General features: G+C 38.3%; 1 protein-coding gene across 1 annotated transcript; it reads left to right on the top strand.

Annotated features, from left to right (window-relative positions):
* Window positions 1–658: 658 nt before the first annotated feature.
* Window positions 659–25,106, top strand: LOC105214834 (uncharacterized). The gene is made up of 2 exons (XM_054228856.1): window positions 659–1,215; window positions 18,031–25,106. The coding sequence occupies exon 2, from the start codon at window positions 18,042–18,044 to the stop codon at window positions 22,650–22,652; it is 4,611 nt and encodes a 1,536-aa protein (XP_054084831.1). The 5' UTR covers window positions 659–1,215; window positions 18,031–18,041; the 3' UTR covers window positions 22,653–25,106.
* The last annotated feature ends 481 nt before the right edge of the window (window positions 25,107–25,587 follow it).

Here is a 25,587-nt window from a genome sequence, read left to right on the forward strand (position 1 = left end):
TTTGTAATTTTTGGTTTTTATTGTCATTGTCAGTGGCAAAATTTTGATTTTAAATGTTTTATAAAATTTCCTTATAGTTCATATAACGATTTATGATTGCATGTGGAGTTCTGACATTACTGTTAGTCTACTCTAGCTTATCCGTATTGAGGTCGGAAGATTAAAGTTACAGCGAAACGTTTTTGAAGAACCTCAAAATCAGTTTCATATCGAAAATTTTCATGTTAGCTCCTTTTTCTTAGACCTTCCATTCTTAACTTGGATGATCTCGACGTCAATACCCAAACAAATATATGCCTTATTTGTAAATACATGGAACCATATTTCAAATTTCAGACAATTCGATCGAAAAGCTTCCAAGGCAGCCCATTCAGCAACTACCAAATGTTATAGGCACCACAAATATTTCAGCTTTTACGGCAATTATCTTGTGACCAAAATAATACGAATAATTGTACGACTAGTGTGAGACTACTAGAATATAACAGACGTGACTGGTTCTTGAGACACAAAACAATCTCAAATCCACATTCTAAAGTAACCATTTAAAGGGGTAACCCTTTAGATGAAGTAATCTAATCTCCTTGCGAATTCTATCCATCGTGCGCTGATGACATATGAGAGAAACGTCGAAACCGCAAAACAAATAATGTAAATATAATATAAACAAACACACACAGATACACTCGCAAATAAAGTCCTTTTCGGTTTTTGTGGTTTTGCTTTTGAGAGCGAAAGTGAATACAACAGTAACGAGCGAATTGAATGAACTTTGTAACTGCTCAGCGTGTTGATAGCCACAAACAATGTCGTGTGCTCTGGCAGCATTCGTGCTCTCGAGGAGGCGACACTAAGCCACTTGCAGAAGAAAAAAGGAAAAAGTTATTTACTACCCTTATTGCACTTATCAGCAACGTTGGACTCAACACTCACCAATACCAGCACGCGGTGAGCGTATGCGCTGCCATTGTGTGGGAGTCGAGGAGTCGCTCGGAAAAGCTGGCTCTCCGAGATATCCTTTTGGCCGAGACGGTGTGTCGGAGTGGCGACGTGGCTGTTTTTCGCTTTGCTTTGGTTCGCCATGCTTGCAGGCGGAAAATTCAAATCAGTCTACAGAAAACGCGTCCGTGAACAGAAGTGGCCGTGTGAGGCTACACTTTCCGCGTGTAATTTTTGTCGGTATGATAAATAAGTGATACACCCTGTAAAAGTTCTGTAAGTTTGGAAATTAACTGCCAGCAAATAAAGCCAAGTCTCTTGGTCTTCTTTTTCTCCTTCTTCTATACTTTGATTTTTTTCTGCTCTCTATGTATTTTGGTTATGATCTAAATGTTGTTGGTGTGTTGTTGTTATACTACATATATTATTAAACTAAAAATAATTTAAAAAATAAAATAAATAAAATAAAATGATTATAACTGAAACAACACTAATCTAACAGAAAACAGAATAATGTTAAAGTGATAAGGAAAAAAGAAAAATGGCGAAAAAGTGTAAGCGTCAATGCAAAGTGAAAGAAAAAAAGAATAAAGTAAAAATTTCCTTCGGTGTGTGAACGCTCATGAAGTGAATGGCAAACAAAGGATAATCGAATTCGCAAATAACACAAATACATATGTACATACATCATTATGAATTTGAACACGTTTGTATGTATGCAATAGTGAGGTGAACACTCGGCCAATTGTGAAGTGAATACAAAATATGCAAACAAGTTGAACTTTCAAGTGCTTCCAACCCGTAAACTACTCTTCCAACATTCGAATCGAATGAGAACCACACAGGTGCCGCGACATCATGCTAAAAAAATAAAACTAATCGGTGGGATAGTCACATCGATGGTGCTGATAAGAAGTAACGGCAAATTCTTGCGAACAACACTGTCGCCAGGCAGTGGAGATCAGAGCGCTGGCAGCAACAACGCAAAAAAATATTTTTAATACGAATTTTCTACAACAAAACCTAATTAAAAGATTTAAGCATTTAGCCAAAGACATTGTGAGTCCCATCCACTATGTATATTATATACAATGTATATACATATGTAAATATGTATGTTCCCAACAATGATAAAAACTTTACACTCGCATTGCGCTTACTAATTACAGTGAAATCTGGAGATTAAACCACCAATTGGCATTCGAAATCACAAATATTGGATTAAAATAAAAATGGCTTTATTGTCTTTACGCTAAAGAAATATAAATTGATTTATTTAACAAAAAACTTGTTTAATCTTCTAAAAGGTTTATGCATTTCAAAACATTTTTTTGTTTATTCATTCTAAATTTGCTATGTATTAAACACACTAATATCTAAGTAGCCCGCAATATGGAAAATATCATTTTTTATTTTTGTTCCCCGATCGATGTTATTAACCACAGTGTGTTCCTGAAGTGTGCAGATAATCTCATTGATTTGTATTTGTTTTTAGATATTTCTATTAATTTTATACATTAAAATCAAAAATTAAATGTATTATATGTAAGCTTCTTATTCTAGTATCTTATACTTAGTCTGAATACATTGTACGTTATATGTACATGCTTTATATAAATATGCAAGCTTGTGTCCTGCCTTTATTGTGCATGTTTAGCGATTGCATTATACTCACATAATTATTGTTTTATTCAACTGCAAAATATATTTCATGGTATCTTATCGAATCCTTTTAGACCCAAGGTATACATATAAGGGTATATATTTTTTTATACTCTCGCAACAAAAGTTGTTAAGAGAGTATTACAGTTTGTGTCACCAAGAAATAAAAGAGATATGGGGTTATGTAAATATAAATGATCAGGATGACGAGTGGAGTTGAAATCCGGATGTCTGTCCGTCTGTCCGTGCAAGCGATAACTTGAGTAAAAATTGAGATATCTTAATGAAATTTGGAACACACGTTAAATAAAGTTATAACAGTAAAATTTGGCGTGCCACCGCCCCCGAATCGGTTATTTGTATATATCTCGCAAACCAATGAAGCTTTCTGCAGTCGATTCTCTTACATACGTGGGGTATGAAAATAGTTAAAACCGGATAATAACCGGCCCACCTCCCATACAAAGGTTAGGTTGAAAATTACAAAAAGTGAGTTAACTCACTAACGAAAAACGTCTGAAACGCTAAATTTTACAGAATAAATGGCAGAAGGAAGCTGCATTAAGATTTTTTTACAAAATGGAAAATGTGTGTGGCATCGCCCACTTATGGGTCAAAAACAATATCTCAGGAAGTACTCGACAGATTTCAATGATACTCGGTATATAATATTTTCTTGACACCCTGATGACAAGTGTGGAAAATGGATGAAATCGGTTCACAACCACGACAACTTCCCATGTAACTCAATTTTAAGTTCCATCTTATTCCTTCACTTTGCACAAATACTGCATCTATATGATCCGTGGCATCACTTGTGAAAAAATTGTCGAAATCGGACTATAACTTTTCAATGCCCCGGATATCGAATATGTTGAACTCAGCGCCTAAGGATAAATTTTAACCGAAAATATGGGTAAATCTCTTAGATAATTTAATGTAATTCAGAGAAAATTGTTTTCTTCTAATAGTGTGTCTCTATACCAAAAATTATTAAAATCGGGTCATAACATCTCCTAGCTCCCATATACCTAATTATAAGTTTTTCAAAAATACGGTGGGCTTTATTCCGCATATATGTATTGCTTAATATGTGAGATATCTTAGCAAAATTAAGTGAGCGTATAGTCTTGGACATAATGCACCTTGCTGGTGAAAATTAATGAAATCGGTTCAGGAATTACCTCAGCCGTCATATACTATATATGACGATTTTCGTTATTCTATTAAACTTTATGCCGAATTTATAGGTAAATTTGTGTGTTATGTAAATAAAATTTCTCCGATAAATTGCGAGAGTATAAAATGTTCGGTTACATCCGAACTTAGCTCTTCCTTACTTGTTTCGTTTTTGTTATATTTATTATTAAGAAATAATATTCAAAATAATATTTAATAGGATAAAGGTTTTAGCTTCTTCATAGAATTTTAAAAATTGTTCAGAGACTTGTTTCTATGAGAAACGTGTTTGTCCTTATCTGCTTTGAAGCTAGACAATATGTAAAACCATACATAGAGAAGGATCCGTCCAATAACTGCTTGCAAATTGACCCAATGCCTATATCAAGTTATTTATTTGAGGTTAGAAAAAAATGATTCTACGATTGTAGAAATCGCACTGTCGATTTCACTTTATTTTATGCATCGCTTGGGGGTTTCGATATTATTTTAGCGAATTGATTGTCATGAGCAAAGTAAAGTCACTCAATTCACTTCGATTATCCCAGGACTGAATTTCTCATTAATTAAAGTTGTTGTTATCTGTACTTTTTAGAAACTAGAGAATGAAACAGTCTTTTCAATCGGATTTAAAAATTTTATTTAGATCTTTTTCTCTTTCATATTTATAACATACACAATTTCCAAGTGCATAATAAAAAAGGGAATTTACTATTAGTTAAGCTTTGAGAATAAATGACCTTTTGAACTGAAAAAAGAAAATTATTTATGCAATTCATTTGCAGCATATTCAATTGTTATTTACAACTTCGTAAGTTCATATGATAAATACACACTCATATATAATTTATATATTGTATATGAGTGTAATATTTAACACATCCTTCATATAAAACGTTTCGATTTTTTCATTATTGCCACACTTTAATTTAAGCGAGTAGGAGAGTTGACGTCAATTCAATAAACCAAACTTTTTTTTCATATTTTCAGTTATTAGATCATATAAAACCCAATATTAATCATTCCCTCCATAGGTATTGTATGGGTCTCATTATATTAATGCCATACTCATACATACACACACACACATTCACACATACGAGTATATGAAAAATGTATATATTTTAATAAAATACCAAATTTTATGATGAAATAATCACACAAGCACACATTTTCAATATTTGCTAAATGCCAGAGTGTGCATATGTGATATTTGTCAGCTCAAAGATTAAACCAGACACTACGGGTATGTGTGGTGAATGTACTTGGAAATAGCCTTGCTCATTAAAAATTGTCATTGTCATTTCGCCATTGGTTTATTCACAATTTATCGTATCTCATTTGAATCGCTGCTATCGAAAATAATAAAAAATTTGCGATAAAAAATATTGCTCTAAATAAATTCACACATGTGGCCACACACACACCCGAACGCCTTTGAAATCACTCACACAGACACTGACTAACAACCACCCCCACATTGCGGTGCGAGCGCTATTGAGCTATCGACGCTGTCGAGCTGTCGACTGGTGCTCAACAAGGGGCTGGTGTTGCTTGCGGACTGGTCCGGGGTGTTTGGGGGCCGTCAAAGTTTGACAGTTGAGTGTACAAAGTGCGATTGGAAATCATGGGTTATCAACTAACTGCTTTCGAACTGTCGCGCTGGTGATGTGGCTGCCTGCCGGCCTGAATGAGTGCCTATAAAAGATTAAATAATTTTAATACCAGTGCAAGGCGAAATATTATGAGCACGCAGAGCTTAATGCTAAAGTTGGTAATGGTGTGTGTCAAATACATACGTACATACATACGAGTGTGTATGCACGAATGTGTCTGGCGGAAATTTCATCGATGGGCGTACTCGTGTTAAGGCTCAAAAGTGCTATCGAACCAAAATGGCATTTTCATAAAAAATCAATAAACTTTCGTATTATATGTATGTGTAGCCAACACATGCCTCCGCAAACTGTTTGTTATTATTTTTTTATATTTATTTACAATTCACACATACGAGTGCACGAAATAGCAAGTCCGTACGCACACACACACACTTGTATGTACATAGTAATATGTACTTTTAACATTCCGGCGCAATTTACACAGCGTGCACTCCAACGACAACAACAAAGTGGCTTTGAAGCTGTGTTTGTTGACTGTGTTTCCAATTGTTTCTTTTTTTGCATTCACATAGTTTTGGCTTCCTTTATGAAAGTTGTTCGCTACACACACTTCCACCTGCCGCTGCCGTTACCCGCCCACTGTGTGTGTGGCAGCGTACGCCTCCGCCCCCCTGAGGGGCAACATTAAACTATTTTGCTACAGTTCGACACTTTTTCATTTTCGTATGAGTGGCTTAACGTACCGTTGTGCATGTGTGTGTGTATGTGCTTCCATAGTTGGCTTGTGTGCGCTGATATTACAAATTCTCCCTTTCATTCCCTCGCCGCTGTCCTGATACAATATTATATTTGCTTTTAAATATTTTGATATACAACACAGTCGGGGCTTATAACTTTTATATTTTTATACACACACTATAATGCTATAAGATATGACTACAACAACATGCGTGTACATTCTACAACAACATACCTACTCACAGAAACACAAATATTGTTCCCGAATAAGTGAATATTCATAGCCAAACAAGCTCGAGGATATTGCATCGTCCTTGTCGGAATATTTCTACAGTTTGAGCGGACTAACTTTCTGCTAACTATAAGAGGGATCTTAAGCAACTTATGTGGATCTACGACTGATAAGGACAGTTATTGCAGATGTGAGTGTTAGCAGTAGAATGATAGTTGCGTTCATTATATAAGCGTATAATCTGCTATAGACACGGTAACAGTGGACTAGAAGGTCCAATCTCAACGAAGAACCTATTCTTTATGATCCCTCATACCATACGGGAAATAGTAAGTTGGATTTCTGAGTGAGCTCCCAATCTTTAAGTTATTTATTATGTTTCTATGAAAAATAACACAAACTTTGAAACTCCCGGACTTCTAAACAATTATGTAGAAGATCTCCAATGGTTGAAAGCGCTCGGTCGAGCAACTAGTTGACGAGTTCATCGAGCTGGAAGCCATATTTTGGAATACTTTGTGCATACTTTAATTTCTTCAAAGCAGTTTAGTATTGCGCTCAAAAGCTTCTAAGGAGAATACAAAGGCATTACTCGGTTTTATTTACAATTCATTTTTACAATCCTTAAGACTGCGCTGTTAACTCCAGCAGTCATAAAAATTTCCAGCCGACCTAATTCACCGTAAACTACAAACAAGTTTCGCTAAACCTTTGTGTACGCACGAGGGAGGGGGCCGAAGGCACAAATGAAAGCCAAAAAAATGAAAAACTTCCATCTAAAAGGATAATAAAAGAATAGGCGAATTGTTGGCAAACAGCGAGCGGGGAGAGCGGGTGTGGGCGGCTGGTTGCACTGTCGGCCAGAAGATGGCTGTGTAGTAAGCCAAGCGTGGAATAACTAGAAAATAATATTTCTCCACATCTTGCCTGGTTGTTGTTGTTGCTTTGAGTGTCAGAAATGGAAAAGAAAATAATTTGATGGTTTTATAAAGGCGGGCACGCGCGGGTGAACTAGTCAAAGAAATTGCACGGGAAGCCAGGCAACAAAAGCAAGCGCACAAATTGTGTATGTAACACAGGAGGGGAGGTGGAGGTGGAGGGAGGCAATAGAAAATAAAGAAAGTTTTCGCTTTGACGCAGGAAAATTGGGAATTTTTTCTTTTACACTCCACTCCATGTATTCTCGTTGTGCATGCCGAACCCCCTTCATGCTGCCAAACAATTTCGCTTATTTGTGTTCATATTTTGTGAAAAATTTAGCGAGATAATTTTTTCCTCCTCGCCCTCGCCCTCCCCTCCTTCATAGAATGGCAACTGTGTTGCTTTCGCTTTCTGTGGGTATGGGTGGGTGAAGTGGTGGCCGATGGCGGCATTTCAATGGCTGCGATAGTAGATTCTCAAATTGTACACTGAGGTTTATGTAAGCGGTGATGGCTGTTCTTAGATTGATAAAATTGGACTTGTAATGGTGATGATCACCGCCAAAGGCTGCACCATGCAACAGCACGTGTCAGCCGCACTGGTCATTGTGCGAGGGGGCTTAAGCTTCGGCTGTGGTCGGCAGGTAGCTACGAGTGGGCGGCTGGTCAGTGCGGGAGGCTGAGAGCGCTTTACAGTTACTATTATCACATCGCTAAAATGTGCACACATTCATACTTATATGTATGTATGTATGTATGGCTTCTCGTATGGCCGCTTATGCCTCCTTTTAGTGCAATACGTTCATTCACACAACGCTAAATATGCTTGATACACATGGCGGCATTAATTACACGCTCACACACACACATACACATACACACAAGCAAACGTAATAATTCATAAATACACATACACCGTGTTAATTTTCGAAATTCTTGTTTGTATTGTACGTATGTATGTATTTGAGACACACACACACCCGCCTGCATACATATTATATGTAAAATGTTACACAGTTTGGCCCAATGTGGTACATTTTCTGTTTTATATTTCATTATTAATATTCTTCCTTTTTCCATGGAAATTTTTGATTGCGCCACATTCGTTATTGGGGGTGAAATAAAAGCACAAACACACACACACACACACACACGTACATGTATGCATGAGTATACGCAGTGGCACACATGTTAACGCCTTTAAGCGGGCTTTTTCGCTTGAAAGCCAACGACAGCAGCGACGCGTCCGCCACGCGCAAGAGGGAACAAGCAAATTAGTGTTAGACAGAGATGGCGCATGCTTAATGAGTCGCCGTGTGGAATATCAAGAAGCGAGCTGTACGAGTGCGAAAAATATGAAATGAAATTAATTTTTCACCAACGTGAAGAGATGAACGTGAAAATGAGAGGAGAAGCCGGCACAGCACATTCACAAACATACATTGTATATACATATGTACATATGTAAGGGCGTAAGTGTGTATTTGCAGAGCGTTGTGGGTGTAGTGACAAAATAAAAATATGAAGAAAATTAAGAAATCGCAAAGATGCGCTCACACACTCGTCTCGGCCTAAACTTTCAGTGAAAGCCTTCGCTCCTTAAGCCCTCACGCATACACCCACTCAAACACACCAACATGGCAACTCACGTCTTTGCGCTGATATTCGATGATTGTGTGCGTCAATTTGTGTTTGCATTCCTTTTCTGGCGCGTGTCTGCGTATGTAATTATTTTAATATATTTTCGATACAGTGAACCGAATAAAAATACGCATATAAATTCGTTGTTAAGACTACTTGTTGTTATTGTAGTTGTTGTTGCTGCGATAATGATGAGTGCGCGTATGCGTGAAATTTTATTTCAATTCAAAGAAGAATGATGCTCACCATACTATTTAACTGTATATATACACTTATATCTAGTATATATGTACATATAACTTAAATGTATCGATATACAAACATAAGCACATAGAAATCCCTGCAGCAGATACATTTTCAATATAAAATATTTACTGCCCTTACTATGAAGAAATATTGGACTTTATACTTCAACTAAACTTTCTCTTTTAACCAGTATACTCGTACATTTTGCGAAAGAAATTTAAAGATTATCTCAGATGAGAACAGGTTTCTAGAGTCGCTGCTCTCTTGTGTGAAAATTTACAAGTGAAAACCAATTGGTTTTAATATTGTCAGTGTTCTCTGGGCCCTTTGAACATATAGGAGATAGTACTATAATCTTAAGGCAGTAGTCTGCTTTCGAAGCCGAAAAAAAGCGTTTTTTAGCAATTTTTTTTGAAAGGGAAGGAAATGATTGCGTTAAACGGAATTTTAAGACGATAGTGTACTATATTTAAGGCTTAAAAAACAATATTTATTATTTAAAAATATTGAAATTTTTTCAAAGTTGTAAGTATTTTTCTGGAGCGCCTGGAATCTACACTTGTAAATCGGTGCCGGTGATGGAGGTCGTGCGATGCATCTGAAACAGTCGAACTAAATATTTTTTTTTTATTTTTTATAAGTTCCTTTTCTTTATGAACTAAAAAAATACCGAAGAAGTTATAAAATTCCAAATTTTTTCGAAGTTTGAAAAAAAATTCCCTTTTTTAAGAAAAAAATTGACTTTGAGTTGCAAAACAAGTAGTTTAAATAATACTTTTGTCCAACTTTTTTAGTTCAAATAGAAGATAATTTAATACTGAAGCTAGATCACTTTGTTTTTTTTTTTCGATCGGACATATATTCTTTTTGCTATCGCCGGCACCATTTTCTAACACTTGTGAAAATGAAAACTCGAGAAAACGCGCTTTAAAAGTATGCCTCAGCATTCGCACCTGCTCGACGTTCGGCCACTAAAACTGCTCTAGCTTCGAAAATATGTCGAATTGGCCTCTGGAATTTTAAAGACATATTCTTGGATAGTCTTTTAAAACAAAAGAAAAAAATCGATTTTTTGAAGCCTGTAAAGCAGACTACTGCCTTAAGAGGTTATATACTAAAGACCTAAGGGTGATTAAGGTACCAATTTCGAGGTGAACGATATGTGATCAAGAATGCTACCACTTAAACAGCCACCTAATACAAATAATATGAATACGAATATAGCTCATCAAGTTCAACGGAGAAGGTTCGAACGCAAATTAATTAATATGTAATATTACACATAAATTTGAAGAGTCACTATTATTAAGGAATATACACAGATTTAACGGTAGTAATCTCTATAAAATCAGATCTGATTTTAATAATTTGCGTACAAATTATATTTGATTACTTCTGTAAAATGTACATACATACATATGTACATTGATATGCTCGCATAGGCGATGACAAAGGTGATTGGATTGCATTTAGCTCTACGAACCTTTGTGCGGGGTGGGCTTCATATATGTATGGGTGAATGTGTTGTGGGTATTTTAAAACCTACATAGGCATTCACACAAAAGGCAATGGAAATTGTAATGGAAAAGCAAATTGTGTAGAAGGCCTAACCATGCCATATGCCACAACATGACATGTCCTGCACGGCCGTTGGCCACAAGCCGCAAACACATCAATCATAAATATAACCGAAAAATGTAAAAGCCAACAACCAGCAGTGAGTCGAAGAGGCCACGCTCTGCGCACAAACGTTTTTAAAATATCGGTCACAGTGCATATGCACCTTCAACGGAGCATTAGTTCGAGTATATATATGTATATGTATATATAATGTGTGTGTGAGAGTGTTTGTGTGTAATTATAAAATAAAATTGTATATCAATTGAGGGGGTGATTTGTTTGGCGCGCAAGTGTAGGTTTGTTTAAGCATAATTATATGCACATGTTCATACGATCCGCGGTACATGCACACATACACATACACGCGCACCACACGCACAGTTATATGAAATGCATGATTTTCGTTCGGTTTATGCGTCAAAATGGGGACGCACTTTTCGTCACCACTTTCCCTCGAACGCATTCTGTTCTGTTTATTTATATTACACCTTTAGCGCCTTTCCCCTTTTCCATTTTCGGATAATTTTCCTTATTAAATTCAAAATTCAATGACTGCTTTTTGACATTTGACAAACGAGGGGGCGTTGCCGCGGTGGTTGCAAGGGTTTTTCTTTATTGTCGATGTAAAACGAGACCAAAACATATTTTTTGTGTATTTTTTTTTTTTGGTTTGATAGTGGATTAAAAGTGTAATGCATTGAGTTAGAATTAGAAATCTTAATTATTTAATATGACATTTAATTGTTCTACAATTTTAAGCAGTACTGGAGAGTGCCCAGTGTCCTGGCAATGCCTAAAATAAACTCGATTCCAGAACAACATAATCTAATTGTTTTCATAGAAACGGATGGAAACCTTTTTGATTTATGATTTCCAATTTATGTTTTTCTATGAGACTTAAGAAAGCTTGTAAGGGATTTATTTCAGTACAAAAAATGAAGATGTGGATAGTTACTAAATTAGCACCATTTACTTTTAGGGTTGACATAAATGTCTTTTGATGTTATAATGCCAACTCAGAACATTTTCAAAAATTTTATTTTAAAAATTAAAAAAAGAAGATGCCGTTTTGAATTCGACATAGAAATGCCAATGGTAGTCGTACATATGTTTATATAAAAGAAAGTGTTCAAGCTAGTTCTAATCATAAAAACTTTACTGGAAGGTGTCAACAAATGCCACCATAATCAGCACAAGTGTTTCTTTTACGACCAAACTAGTAATGAATACCCCTGCTTACATATGTATCTACAAATACAAATGTATATGTTTGTGTACATGTTTATTATACATATATATGTATAGGTATACAATAATTGAAATTTACCCTGCAAGAAAATGCAATGCTTTCGTACGATTTTTTGATTTAATGGAACTAATTTTGGTCAAAAACCGAACCAGTTTTTCGAAGAGTTTTTAATGATTTAACTAGACTTGAGTTAGAAGCCCCCAAAAATAAAAATATATTAAGTCGTAAACGTCCCAAACCAAATCAATACTTAAAAGTATTCCAGTTGGTATGGCTGCTGCACAGCTGACCAGTACTCTTTGGAATAATACTCAGTCGTCGTTTGTGCGTTTGCAAAGCCACCCTTCGGACCATTTCATGACGCAAAATACCACAAAAACTTATTTTACTGTTGCTTTCGCCGGCAGCCGTGAATGTCAGTCACCCTTTACCGTTCTCAAGCACAATTGGTTCAGAGAATTCTGTAAAAGCGAAAGTGAATTTTGCTGGAGCTCAATGAAAACGAATGTGCTCACATGTACTTATGTATGTGTGTTTACACTCAAATGTGTGTATTTGTAGTATTGTAAATGAAAGTGAAAGTCAATAAAAAACCTTGACCATTCACTGACCAACCAATGACTTCGAAAGCCACCCGTTCGACCAGAACTCCCCAACGGCGAAACGCTCGCCTCCAAATGCTGACACTCTCGTTTTCAGGTATTTACATACAATTTGTTGTTGCGTGCATGTTAGAGTGCTGAAGTGAATGTGTTTTCAATAGGACCAAGTCGGACCGGCGATTTGTGTTGCTGATTGCATTGAGTTCTCTCAAGAGCCATGTGTTGTTGTAGTTGTTTTGAGGTTATTCTCTCAGCTTAAACCTCAAATTATTCGCTACACATGCATATGACTGCGATTCTCTGTTGGTTGAGGTGTTTCTGCGCAGACTCAGAAATAAAATGAAAGTGAAAGTGGCATTTTACTCATACGCACTTGAACACATTCGACACACGAATACCGGCTTTACTATCCTACACTATACTACACTATGCGGACATGCCTTACCTTCTCATGTGTATTTAAGTATGTGAGTAAGCTTTTGCGAATTCTATAATGAGTTCGTTTGTTTTGAAACGTCACCACCAAAGTAATTTTGGAAGTGTTTGGAAGACTCCTATTGATAGTGACTTCATACTATAAAATGGACGAACATGTAAGGATGGAAACCATTGCTAGTTTTTATTATACTTTATTGGCAGCATACTAATCAGTTTCTTAAAAACATTTATTGATGGAGATATTCATTATAAAGTCTAGTAAAATAGGGACTTTAGTTAGAACCGATGCTAGGAATTGAAGTTCATTTCAGGGGAACTCTGAAGGTTCAAAATTTTCTTAACGAATGTCATTCAACCAGTTAAGTACGCATTAATAAGTCAAAATTGATATGAGAGAGACAGAGAATTCTTTTTCAACACATTTGTTGACTAAAATCTGATGTCTTGTTAATAGCATACAAGTCCCGGGGGATCGTCTATTTATGCAGCATTTATGTATTTTGCTTTTGTTATTGTTGTTTCACGTTTTTTGCACATCATGCAACGCCAAAGTGGTCAGATTCAAGTGCCTCATGTGCATAATGTAGGAATGGAAAGTGAGTTTGGTACGAGTCAGTTTGCATGCTAATAACTTTATTAGCCGTCACTGCCAGCTCATACGATCCGCTAAGGGTTGTTTGATGGATTAGCTGTGACTTGCTGAAGCCAGCTGAGCCAGCCCGAAGGATGAGTGGATCTGTCAATTGGGCTTAGCGACTTCAGGCCAAAGTGCTGTATAATATTGAAAGACAACAATCAAAAGTTGTAACAATAACAAAGCAGTAAGAAGAGGGAGAGCAACACACACACACTGCTCATGTGAATTGAGAGTGGGTGATTGTTGCAACAGATTTGGCAATGCGTTTTTTCACAGTTTTGCATTGTTGATTTGCATGTCGGATGTCGGGTGCACAAGTGCTCACACACAAACGCACACATAAATACATGGTTGTAGTTGTTAGTTGGTACGCCTATCGATGATGCTCATTATAATTGGCCTCCGGGCACATCCTCAGTTGAGTTTTGATGGGCATGTATGTGACACACTTGATTGGCTGACGTCCACACACACACACACACACATACAGACATACACGTGTACAGCGAGATATAAGATAGCAGCTATGCCGCAGAACGTCAAGATGATGTCAAATTAATGCGATGCATAACAAAATAACGAATAACTGTATGTATGTATGTGAGTGTGTGTTTGTGCGGGTAAGGAAAGTCATTGGTTCACGTTGAACTTGAAGTTGGGAAATTAGAGAAGATGCTGAAAGTGAAATTAGTCGTTGTGTCAAAGCCCCCGTGAACACATTCGCTGGCCAGCCAAGATGCTACAACAACAACACACCCTTAAATATGAATTATGTGCATAACTCGTGGACTAGCTGTCGTTTAAATGGCAACAACAACAACGAACAAATTGAAAAACTATCGCTTCGACAACATCGAATGCTTCGGCCGCCAGTTTAGGGAGAAAAAACTAATAGCAACTATGACAACAACAACAACAACCACACGACAACTACAACACACATAACACTGCGCAACAATAGAAAATCGAATAGTAAAAATTGTGAAAGCAAAAAGGGCGGACCAAGCAACCGCCTTTCGCACACACACAAACACAAGCACATGTGTCCGTGTGCGTGTGACACTGTCGCCCAGTTGCATTGGCGACCGCACTGCCTGCGTTGCGATTCACTTTTTTTGAGGGAAATTGTGTGATTTTCAATATTTTGGGGTGTTTCGCAGTGGTTTTTTGATGGAAAAGCCATTAAATGCTCGCGCTTCTGCCAGCGTTGGTGCATGCGTGTGTGATGACGGTATTTTATATTGTGAAAATCGTGTCGCAATAAAAGTGCAACGTTAGCGAGGGGTAGTTGCTGCTTCGGCTGGCCTTGATTATTTGTGCGGTCGTCGATCAGCGATCGGAAATCGGGAAATCGGTGAATTTAACGAAAAAAGTGCCGAAAATTGTGCACTTTTTTGTTGGACATTTTTCTGCTGCATCATGCACCGAAGCACACTGCACAGTACGAAACGGCACGTTCCAAAGGACACAACATAGTTGCGCATGCGCGCATTTCCGACACATTTTTTACGCGAAACATTTGTTCGATTTCTGAAACAAGTTAATAATTGCCGATGATTTAGCATTTTGTGTGTGAAAAAACGAAACTGATTGCGTGTTTATTCTATGAAGAGAATAAAAGAGGAACATTAAAAAATAATTTATATACAACATAAAAACATTTAATTTCACATATGTGTACGTAAGCAAATATTACAATTTTTTGGTGAATTTAGTAAAAAATAATTTTAAAAAATTTTGAAAAAAAAAAATTTTAGTGGAATGATAGTGAATATTTGTTTAAGTGTCGCCTATTTCTTTAATAATTTAATTTTAACAGAATTTTTAGTAATTATGAAAGTAAAAAGTAATTCTAGTGCTTGTTATGGTATTTAACGGAAAGCAGAATAACTCTGATTAACAGTCTGCTACTTCTTCGTACTTTATAAAATATTGCTTTCTCATTCCATAGAATTAGACACAGTATACCAAGCATTAAATTCTAAATGTTGATATAACTAGAACTGTCACTCGAATTTACTGTCTTGATTATATTAAATAATATTTTAATTTTACTTGATTACATTAAATACTTTTAATTAGAGTGACATTCCTCAATATTCTGCATAGAAATTGTTTATATCAAGTATCTCTTAGTGAATTCATTATCTACATGTAGCATACATTTAGGCGTTGGGGCGCTTCAACATCAAAAACCAAACACACAGCCCACACAGCAGGCGTTGCTTGCATTCAGTTTGTCTACTAGTCTCCAGTCGTCAAACAAGCGACCAGCCACTTACATACATATCACATTCGGTATTTCCCTCGACCACCCACTTTGGCACCCACCCAAGCAATTACTTGAGGCTGTCGAAAGAGAAGTGTAGTTTGTTTACATTGTTGCCATTTTCATTAGGGCATTTTTCGTTCAATTTTCCACTTTCTTCGCTTGTGTTGTCTCCCACTGCCTTGCGCATTCTACCTTAAACTCATCCGCGGACCTCTCACCAGCCAGTGGGGTGAGACAAATTCTTTATACTCGTAAGTACAGAATAAATACGACGATTGCTGGTTGAAGGAGACAGCAAGAAATGTGGCGATGCGAAGCAGCAATCAGTTACCTATGCACCACACGGCTCACAAGCAGATCAACATACACACCGTTATTTCCAACACGGCCGTAGCTGCCCCTCACCGGCATCACCCGGTGTGGCACTGGGCATGGCGCTACAATTGCCGCCCAACGCCAGCGGCCAGCAGAGTCAACTTGAATGTGGCATATCTGCAGCGCCACACGGCTCTAGTGACAACAACAACCTCACGGGAGCACAAGAGCTTCCTTATGCCTTTCGGCAAAGTAGTGAGCGTTGCTTGGCAAAAACGAAAGTCAGTTGGCCCAGCCAAGTGTGCAGGCCAGCAAGCAGTTGCTGAGCTAACTACAACGACAACTATAACAACAACTACATTCATGCTCACACATACACACACACAAGTATGTTTAGTTGTGCAGCCTGCTTGCTAGTCAACCAATTTCAACCATGGAAACTTAATTTATGTTTTCGGCATAGTCGAGAATTTTTTTGCTCCTCAGTCCCCCGACTTGCATTTCCACTACTTTTTCGCTTTTTTCACTTTTCTCGGCAGAATGAAATTTATTTTGCCAAGTCATGTTGAAGAAAATTTTTATAAGTTTTACATGTACGACACACACACACACACAAATACATTCAGACACACATGGCCGCAATCAAAATACAGTTGGTGGCGGAGTTCGGGCGACGGTAATGTGAGGGCGTTGTTAGTTTGGAACGGCTTGGCTGCCACGTCTTGCCAAGAACTTCACCGAATTCAAAGAAGATACGAATATACAAAATAAGAAAAATTTGTATTCCTTAAATCGGATGACTTTGTATAATTTTTTTTTTGTATTTTGTTGTTGCTATTGCTACTGCCACTCAAAGCTGTGCCAGTGCGTGTGACTTGTGTATGTGGATTGTTGTTGCTTTGGTTATCACGACGTTGGGGGGAGAGGGAGAACGGTGGAAATTATGTATAATGGAAAATTTTTCATAGAATTTGCAGAAAAATGAGGAAAGAAGTAATATTAGGAAAAAATAATGAAAACACTAGCTGGGGATATGTGTGTGTGTGTTTTCATATTTGTGTTGGTAGTTGTTTTTGCGTATGCACGTGCTCGTACGTTGGCCGATTCTTCCAAGTAATGCTTTAAGCTAGCAACAAAATTGAATTGCATGCCCGAAGGTTGGGGTTGGGCGGCTGTATTAAGTTTATGTAGATAAATAATTTGAATTTTCGACTCCAACAAAAGATGTTGCCTTGCAAGTAAAACCACAAGCAGGTTTTAAGGATTACCTAAGAACAATAGAAATATTTTATATAGAACTACTGAATATACATACATATTTGAAGATGAGACAAAATTATTTATTTTATGAAAAAGTGAAATCTAATAAATAATATTTATTTTTTTAATTAATTGGAAATTAAAGTTAAACAATCCATATCATTTATCTATAAAGTTGAAACAAGTCCATCTTGGTTAATTAAGCAAAAATTAACATTAAGTATCTATAAATAGAGATTATCAGGAAAAAATAGGTAGAATATTAACAGGTTTATTTATGAAAAGTAATTATTATTTGTTGTATAAAGCATGCACTTACACGTCTATTACTAGCACTCCATTATATTTTAATTGACTCACACGTTCAAACTATTTAGATATCGACATGATTCCGCTCTAATTAATATAATTAATATAATTTATATTTTTTATCTTTTAATCATTTCATTTCGCTTCGACAGTAATAACAAAAATGGCCGCGTCTATTTATGCCACCCCACCGCCAGACTTAAGCAGCGAGGACACTGCACTTTCAGATGTCTCCAATGCATCCTCGCTAAATAACCGCAGCAGCAGCAATAGTAATAGTAACATAACAGCCAACAACAATAACAGCACAAGCTGTACCAACAACACAACTACAACAAGTACGAACACAGCAGCAAATAAACAGAAACGCAGCATCGCCGAAGTGCTGGCCAGCAGCGAGAGCCAAGCGAGCTCAGCAAACCCACACTCGCCGAAACAGAGCAGAAGAGTATCGCCAAAAACCTCTAATGGCGGAAACGTTACAAGTGCCGCAATTACACTGGAGGAGGCCATTGATAGCACAGTACGAGATGAGGGGACACTAGAAGACGACGCCGACATGTCAACGACACCACTCGCCGATGGCGGCGCCTCAGCGGCTGCAGTGGCAGCTATGACGGCGGCGGCCGCTAACGCAGCAGCCATGCAACTGCAGTTCTTGGAGGCAATAAACGATGCTGCGAAAAAGCGACGCAAGCAGAATAATCCCAGTAAGGTGGGCGCACAGGCCGCGGCCGCAGCTGCCGCAGCGGCGGCACTAAATTTAAATGAGGGCACTGACGGCGCTCTAATCAATGCGGCTGCAGAAGCCATAATAGCAGATAAGGACCAATTTGGAACGGGCGGCATGGCACCGACTACACTGCCAATTGATTATGAGGACAAATTATCGAAAATGTTTTTACCAAAATCAATAGAGCAGTTGAAGGAAACGTTCGAATTGCTGCAACAGAAGCAGCACCGATTTGGAAACATATCACCAGACACTGGAGCGGCACGCGCCGAAGAAAGTCTTTCCACGCCACATTTGATTAAAGCCAAAACAGAAATTGATTCCGAAATGAAAACTACAAGTAATGAGTTGGCCAACGAGGAATGTTCACCGAATTCACAAGAGGCAGGAGAAGAGCTAGGAAATCCTTATCACACCTTTTGCAAGACATGTGGTGAAAACTTTGAAACCGAATTTAAACTGGGCTTGCATATGCTACAAGAACATCAGAATGATGAGACCGAACAAGAGAGTGTCAACCGTGCCGTAGATGAGGCGCAACAAAAAGCAGAGCTCATACCGTACGACATGTTGTCCTCAGTAAGTGTTAAAATGGAACGTCCTGACTATGAGAGTTCCACTTCACCTCCCGCTGTCACCACTGCCGGTAATCATAATGAACACCATAACACAAACCTTCTATCCAACGGCAAAGAGCCATGGCTGAACACTATGCCGGGCATGGGATTTCCATTTCCTCCGGAGGCAGCCGCTGCAGCAGCATTGTCGGCCAGCGGATATTTACCGCTGTTAGGTATGCCCGGATTTCCAACTGTTGACGGTTTGAATCGTCCGCCGATTCGCATTTTCAATCCCGAAGCCTACTGCGACCTCTGTAATAAGGAATTCTGCAACAAGTATTTCCTTAAGACACACAGAGCTAACAAGCATGGTATTTACGACCCAGCAGTTTCAGCTGGTAGCGAGAGTGCAGCAAATGGCAGTGGTGCAAATATGAGTGCCATGACTCAGATGCTACAGCTGCAAATGCAGCAGCAACAACAACAACAGAGTATGCAACAGTTACAACAGAAGCAGCAAATGGCTTTGGAAGAGGCGCAGAAGCAACAAATTAGTTCGCAAACCACCAACGGTGCACCGCCTCAGCAGCTGACACCACCCGCACCGCCACCGGTGTACTGCGATGTTTGCTCAAAACGTTTCACCAATGTATTCGCCATGCGCCGTCATCGCGCCAAAGCACACGATCAACCACGCAGCAGCCCTGGCGAACCGACCATTCCCACGCCACCGCCACAGCAATCGAGCGTGCCAACATCCAAACCAGACACACAGTCCCCAGTTGCTCAAAATGAATCAAAACATGATCTGTCTAACATTAGTTCACCGACAGATACCGAAGGTAAACAGTTCCAAATGCCCGATGGCTTCCGACAGGACTTCACACTTGAACAAGAAGAAGTGGCCTTCACGCCACAGCCACGTAAACTCTCACCACAATCGCAACAGCAGGCACGCGATGCCAATTTCTCACACGATAAGTTGCGTCGCCTCGGTGTGGTTAATCCGGAAGCATTTTGTGAAATATGTTGCAAGGAATATTGCAACAAGTACTTCCTGCGTACACATAAATGGAAGCGTCATGGTATTTTCGTACCTCCAGATGATCTTAAGGATGAACAACTTCAGCTTGCCCAAAAGATGCCGTGGCCCTTTATGGGTCTACCCGGTATGCCACTAAATTTGATGATGGCTAATGACAAGGCGCTTATGGCCCAACGAATGTTTGCCGCGGCCACTTCGAACGTTTCCACCGCGTCCAATATGAGCGCTGACGATACTCCACAGCATATAGCTAAACGCATTAAGCTCGAGCAAGATGATGAAGAGGTTTCTAGAGGAAATGATGAAAACCAGGAAAATAAATGTTTGTCCGGTCGTCAGTCGGCCGAGCAACAACAGCAACAAACGGGTTCGCACAGTGTGGCGTCTACTCCAGAACCACAAAAGATTTTAGCGGAATCCTATAATTCGGGTGCCAATATGCCAGCCAGTCCCGAGACCGCCGTTGGTTTGCAGAATTTACAAAAACTGCAATCCATGATACAACAACTCAACGACTTGAATGGCAAACGTTCGATGGGTTGCCATCTCTGTGGCCGCGAAATGGAGAACCAGTATGCACTACAAGTTCACATGATGACCGATCACGCCGGTCTGTTGGATGGTAGCAGCACACTGCCACTTAACTTTCAACAGCATCTCTTCCAGCAACAGCAACAAATGCAGGCACAACAACAACAACAAGTGCTCAAACATTCGCCCTCAGGTTCCCCTGGTATTATGCCACCGCTCAACGAAATGCGCTGCAATCAGTGCGATCGTGACTTTGCCAATATTCAAGAATTCAAACAACATATCGCCGAAGTTCATTTACTACCCGGAAGTCCGCTACGTGACGGATTCGCCACACCCGAGCGTCCCATCAATCCGAATGCTGCTTCGATGGGCTCACGTCCACCCTACACCATAACGCCGACCAGCAGCTATTGCGAAATTTGCAACAAGGAGCTGTGCAACAAATACTTCATGAAGACACACATGCAACGTATGCACGGCATTGAAATCGAGAACGGCGCTCAAATCGGTGGAGTTGTCTGCAACATTTGCAACAAAGAGCTCTGCAGCAAATACTTCTTGCGTGTACACAAACAAAACACGCACGGCATTGTCGACGAAGGCGCTCCGTTGCCACAACCGCGTCAAAATGGCTTGAACTTTGATGCACAGCAGCAACAACAACAGCAGCAACAGCAAATGTCATCCGTAGAAACCGATCTCAACCGCGGTCTGAACCTGAGCCCCTTTGGTAGTGGCAATTCCGGTGACTCCAAATCGGATTACGCCAATTATGCAGAGGTCTGTGTGATTTGTACACGTCGATTCCGCAGTGCAAAATGGCTGCGTGCGCATTTACAAAGCGACCATGGCCCAGCCGGTATTGAGAAACTACGCGAACTGGAACAACAATACGGTCCTCTAAGCAAGTCATCCAGTCCTACGCTCAAAATACCCAACGGCTCAGCTAGTTCCGGTTCTAACTCGAACAATATCAATGCTACAACTGGAACGTTGCCTAACCCAGCGAATCTTGCTCAAGCTCTGCAAAATCTCAATGCACAACATCTGCTCGGTAACATGCCCAAGAACATCTTGCCGGGCATGTTTGCTGCTGCAGCTGAACAAACGCAATCCACACCACGTCTACAAGAATACCAATGCTCCATTTGTCCCTTCACCACTCCGTACTATGCATTCCTCTTCATACACGAACGTTCCCACACGCTGCTCGGCGGTGCTGGAGAGATGAGCTTAACTGCTCCAGAGCATTTAATGCCCGGCGGTGGCATTAAGGACGAGACAAATGGAAGTGGTGAAACCAAATCGAGGTCAGACTCCAACAATACAGTAATGACCGACAAGTCTTCATTGCTGTCAGTGGCACAGGCCAATAACAAAACAATGGAGAGCGGACGCGTCGAACCCACTAATCTGTCTACACGCTCGTCCTCACCGTCTGGCAGCACAAAGAAATCAAAATCAACCAAAGAGAATCAGGTGCAGCGCAATGCAAAGCAAAGCGAAACAAAAGAGAGTCAAAAGGAGATCGTTACTACCAAGTCTTTCGCGCACATCAAGGTGGAGAAAACACGCACAATCGCGACCTCACCCATATCCACAGCCGCCAACAATACGTTCGCTCAGGTCGCGCTCAATGATTTAGCGGAGAAATGTGGTAAGGTGGCATCCTACGCAGTGCCGAAGGATGTGGCAGGCGACGGTCCGGAGGAGGGCGAACCTCAAATGCAGGCTTTTGTATTGGAGATCCAGCATGAGCGTGAAATGGACACCATGCCGGAAGGCGCCAGTGCTGAGGAGTCCAGTAACAGTAACAGGTTTGTGCCAGCTATAGTTTATTTGCCCGTTAGAAGACGCATTTCAGGGCCCGTAACGGTGTCCTTTAACTTGACACCAGCCTAGAGCGCTGGAGCTTATGACTAAGGCGCGTTGCTTGAACAAATTGTTGCCAGATGCTGCGTTTGTGATGTTAATAGATTTCCACAAAAGCAAAGAAATCGTTTACAAAAACAGGCCAGATCTTATAGTAACTGTCTTTAGTTGAGCAATATTTCCATTATCAAGTTAAAACTTTACTAAATAACCAAGAAGACTGAGTGTGCTTTTACTTAAGAATTATTCGTAGAAGACAACGGTGTATAATTATTAAACGCATTAATATTTTTTTAAATCAATTTAATTGTACTTATCATAAACCAACATCTGGCAGCATTGGGCGCAAGTGAATCGGGCTTATCACTAAGTGTTCGGTGGTGAAAAAATCAAAAGTTCCTATAATAAAAATCAAAATATTTTTTTTATAAAAAAAAATACAAAAACTTAGCGAAAATGCAAATTCTATACGTACATACATAATTAAATCAAAGCTCTGCAACTTTAGCAAGCACAAACAGTCACACATACAGATTGCAGAGTAGTTAAATTTACACATAAATATTGACATACAAACGTAGGCGTGTGTGAGACATTGCTCGTTGAGGTGAAAGAAAGCGTCTGCAATATTAAACAAATATTTAGAAATATGCTTACATATTGTAGTTTCGAATTTAAGAATACCCACACAAGACACACACACTTACAAACATCCATGCTTATATCTATACATACGCATGGAATCCACAAAGGGAAAGGCTTTGCTCAAAATCATACAAATTTCAGTCAAACTATGGAAAAAATGAATTTACTCTTAATAATATTAACAATTAGTTACAAAAAACTTAGTTATCGATGGACTTCGTATAAGATAGTAGCCTAACACAAGTACACACAGACAGACACAGCCACACAATGTATAATGAATACGTACGTACATACTACACGAATTTGCCAAACGAACCACATACTAAAACAGTAAATTAAACAAGTACATATATTACATAACATATAGTATATATGTACACTTATGGTGTTTAGCTATTGAATGAGTATAGTGCATATACTTTTCCACATAAATACACCGCACATACTTATATGAGTAAATAAATAAGGTAAATCAAAACAGGACAAGAACGTTTTCTCAGGGCAAAAGTACAATTTACTTAGTACTTTCCATTAAAAAAAACTTATTACTTAAAATAATAGTAGTAATTAAATACATACATATATAATATATAATGTAAAAGAAACACAAAACAACAAATTGTGTAGCGGCTTGGGTGAATATTGGTTAAAAAGCGAGTAGAAAGAAAAAACATTTAAAATACCGCATTACTACCTCATATAACTAATAACAATAAGACGAATTGCCAGGTAAATTTCCAAGCCATTCATTTGAGCAGATTTTTTAGTAAAAATTACCTCAAAGTAGCGAAAATCAAGTAAAGGGGGGACATTGTCATAGTAACGGCGTAGCGTTGGAAGTTGTATGTGCTTATGTAGTTGTTGTATTTAAATTAATTTATCACTTAAAGTTTACGAAATTCTTTTACACTGTACTGGAAAACACAAAGACGCAAAAGACATTCCATAAATCAATATGAAATCTACAAGTAAGCTGGTTCGCAAGAGAATCAAAAGTTGGGCTCGTAGACCTTTTCATACTAATTACTTGCCGTTATTAAATATATACCGTATTATATACAAATGGTAAAACAAAAAAATACCAAAAGACAACAAATTTTATTACACCAACAAAGCGGCAGTTTAAGAGATACACAAGTGGTTCGCTCGGATTTGGATTTAAAAATATAATAGAAATGCCTGACTATTGCCGTAATATAATTTTTATGGTTTTTTAAATAACGGAAAGCCTTTCAGTTTTCCAAGTAATCACGAGCCCAACTTAGTCTAGTCAATGTATTTTATACAAACAGTCTTGCTGATAGCTCAAAGCTTAGTGGACTTTAGCCATAAGCCCGAGCAAAAAAAGTCACGAATATATTATATATAACAATAGGTTATTAGAAATACAAACATGTAACGACAAAGCTGCGATGCTCATTATTTGCGGGCGCACATCATTGTATATTAATTTTTTAGTATTTAAGATGGTTTTAACGTTGTGCGCCCGCAACTAGCAAGTGTTGCAGTTTATGAAAATATAAATCACGCTACAAAATTAAGTAATTCAATGACAAAAAAATTAATATTAGCAAAAACCGAAAATAATAGAAACATACATACATACGAGTTTATACTTATGTATGTGAATCGAACAGTACAACGGCAATTGCTATTTTTGTGAATTTTTTTAAGTATTTTAAAAAGCTGCGTGCCTTTTAGCGATTGCCGATTCTTACTGCTTTTACTTTAATTTGATCAATTTTGCAAAAAAACGCTCTTGATTATTGTAATTATTTAATGATAACATTTTAATTTTAAGACTTAAATGTATAATTTAATTTTAGTATTTTAGTTTACTGTTTCGAGTGTAAAATTATAACTGTAAAAATTTAATAAGCCAAATAAATTTATTTGTTAAAATTATTTTCATTGTTTTTTTCTTATTTTCTATTATTTTTTCAGCATTTTCTTTTGTAATATTCGATTTGAGTTTAAAATTGCAAAAACAAATATATAAAAAAATGTTCGACCTTTTTTTACATTTTATACAAACACCTTTAGTTTCTCATTTTTTCCTTTCTAAACGAAGAAACCGCAGATCTTATGTAATCAAAACAAATTCGATGCAAGCTCTTTACACTGAAACGGTGTTAATACGATATTCGTCTTGTATACGCGTGTTCAACACACTTTCCTAAGCATTAATTTCACTTATTCTTTGGCTAAACAGCTCGATCCGTTGCCTAATTTCCCCCCTGCATTCACACTTTCGATTGGATTTTTTATTTCCGTTTTTTAAGTAACCCTCCGGCTGACTTTAGAGAGTATTCTATTG

Source organism: Zeugodacus cucurbitae, chromosome 4 (assembly GCF_028554725.1).
Source record: "Zeugodacus cucurbitae isolate PBARC_wt_2022May chromosome 4, idZeuCucr1.2, whole genome shotgun sequence".
In the NCBI taxonomy this organism is placed as follows: Eukaryota; Metazoa; Arthropoda; class Insecta; order Diptera; family Tephritidae; genus Zeugodacus; species Zeugodacus cucurbitae.

What these genes read in the sequence shown, in the direction of transcription:
- LOC105214834 (XM_054228856.1), top strand. Translation starts at nt 18,042, where the DNA reads ATGGCCGCGTCTATTTATGCCACCCCACCGCCAGACTTAAGCAGCGAG.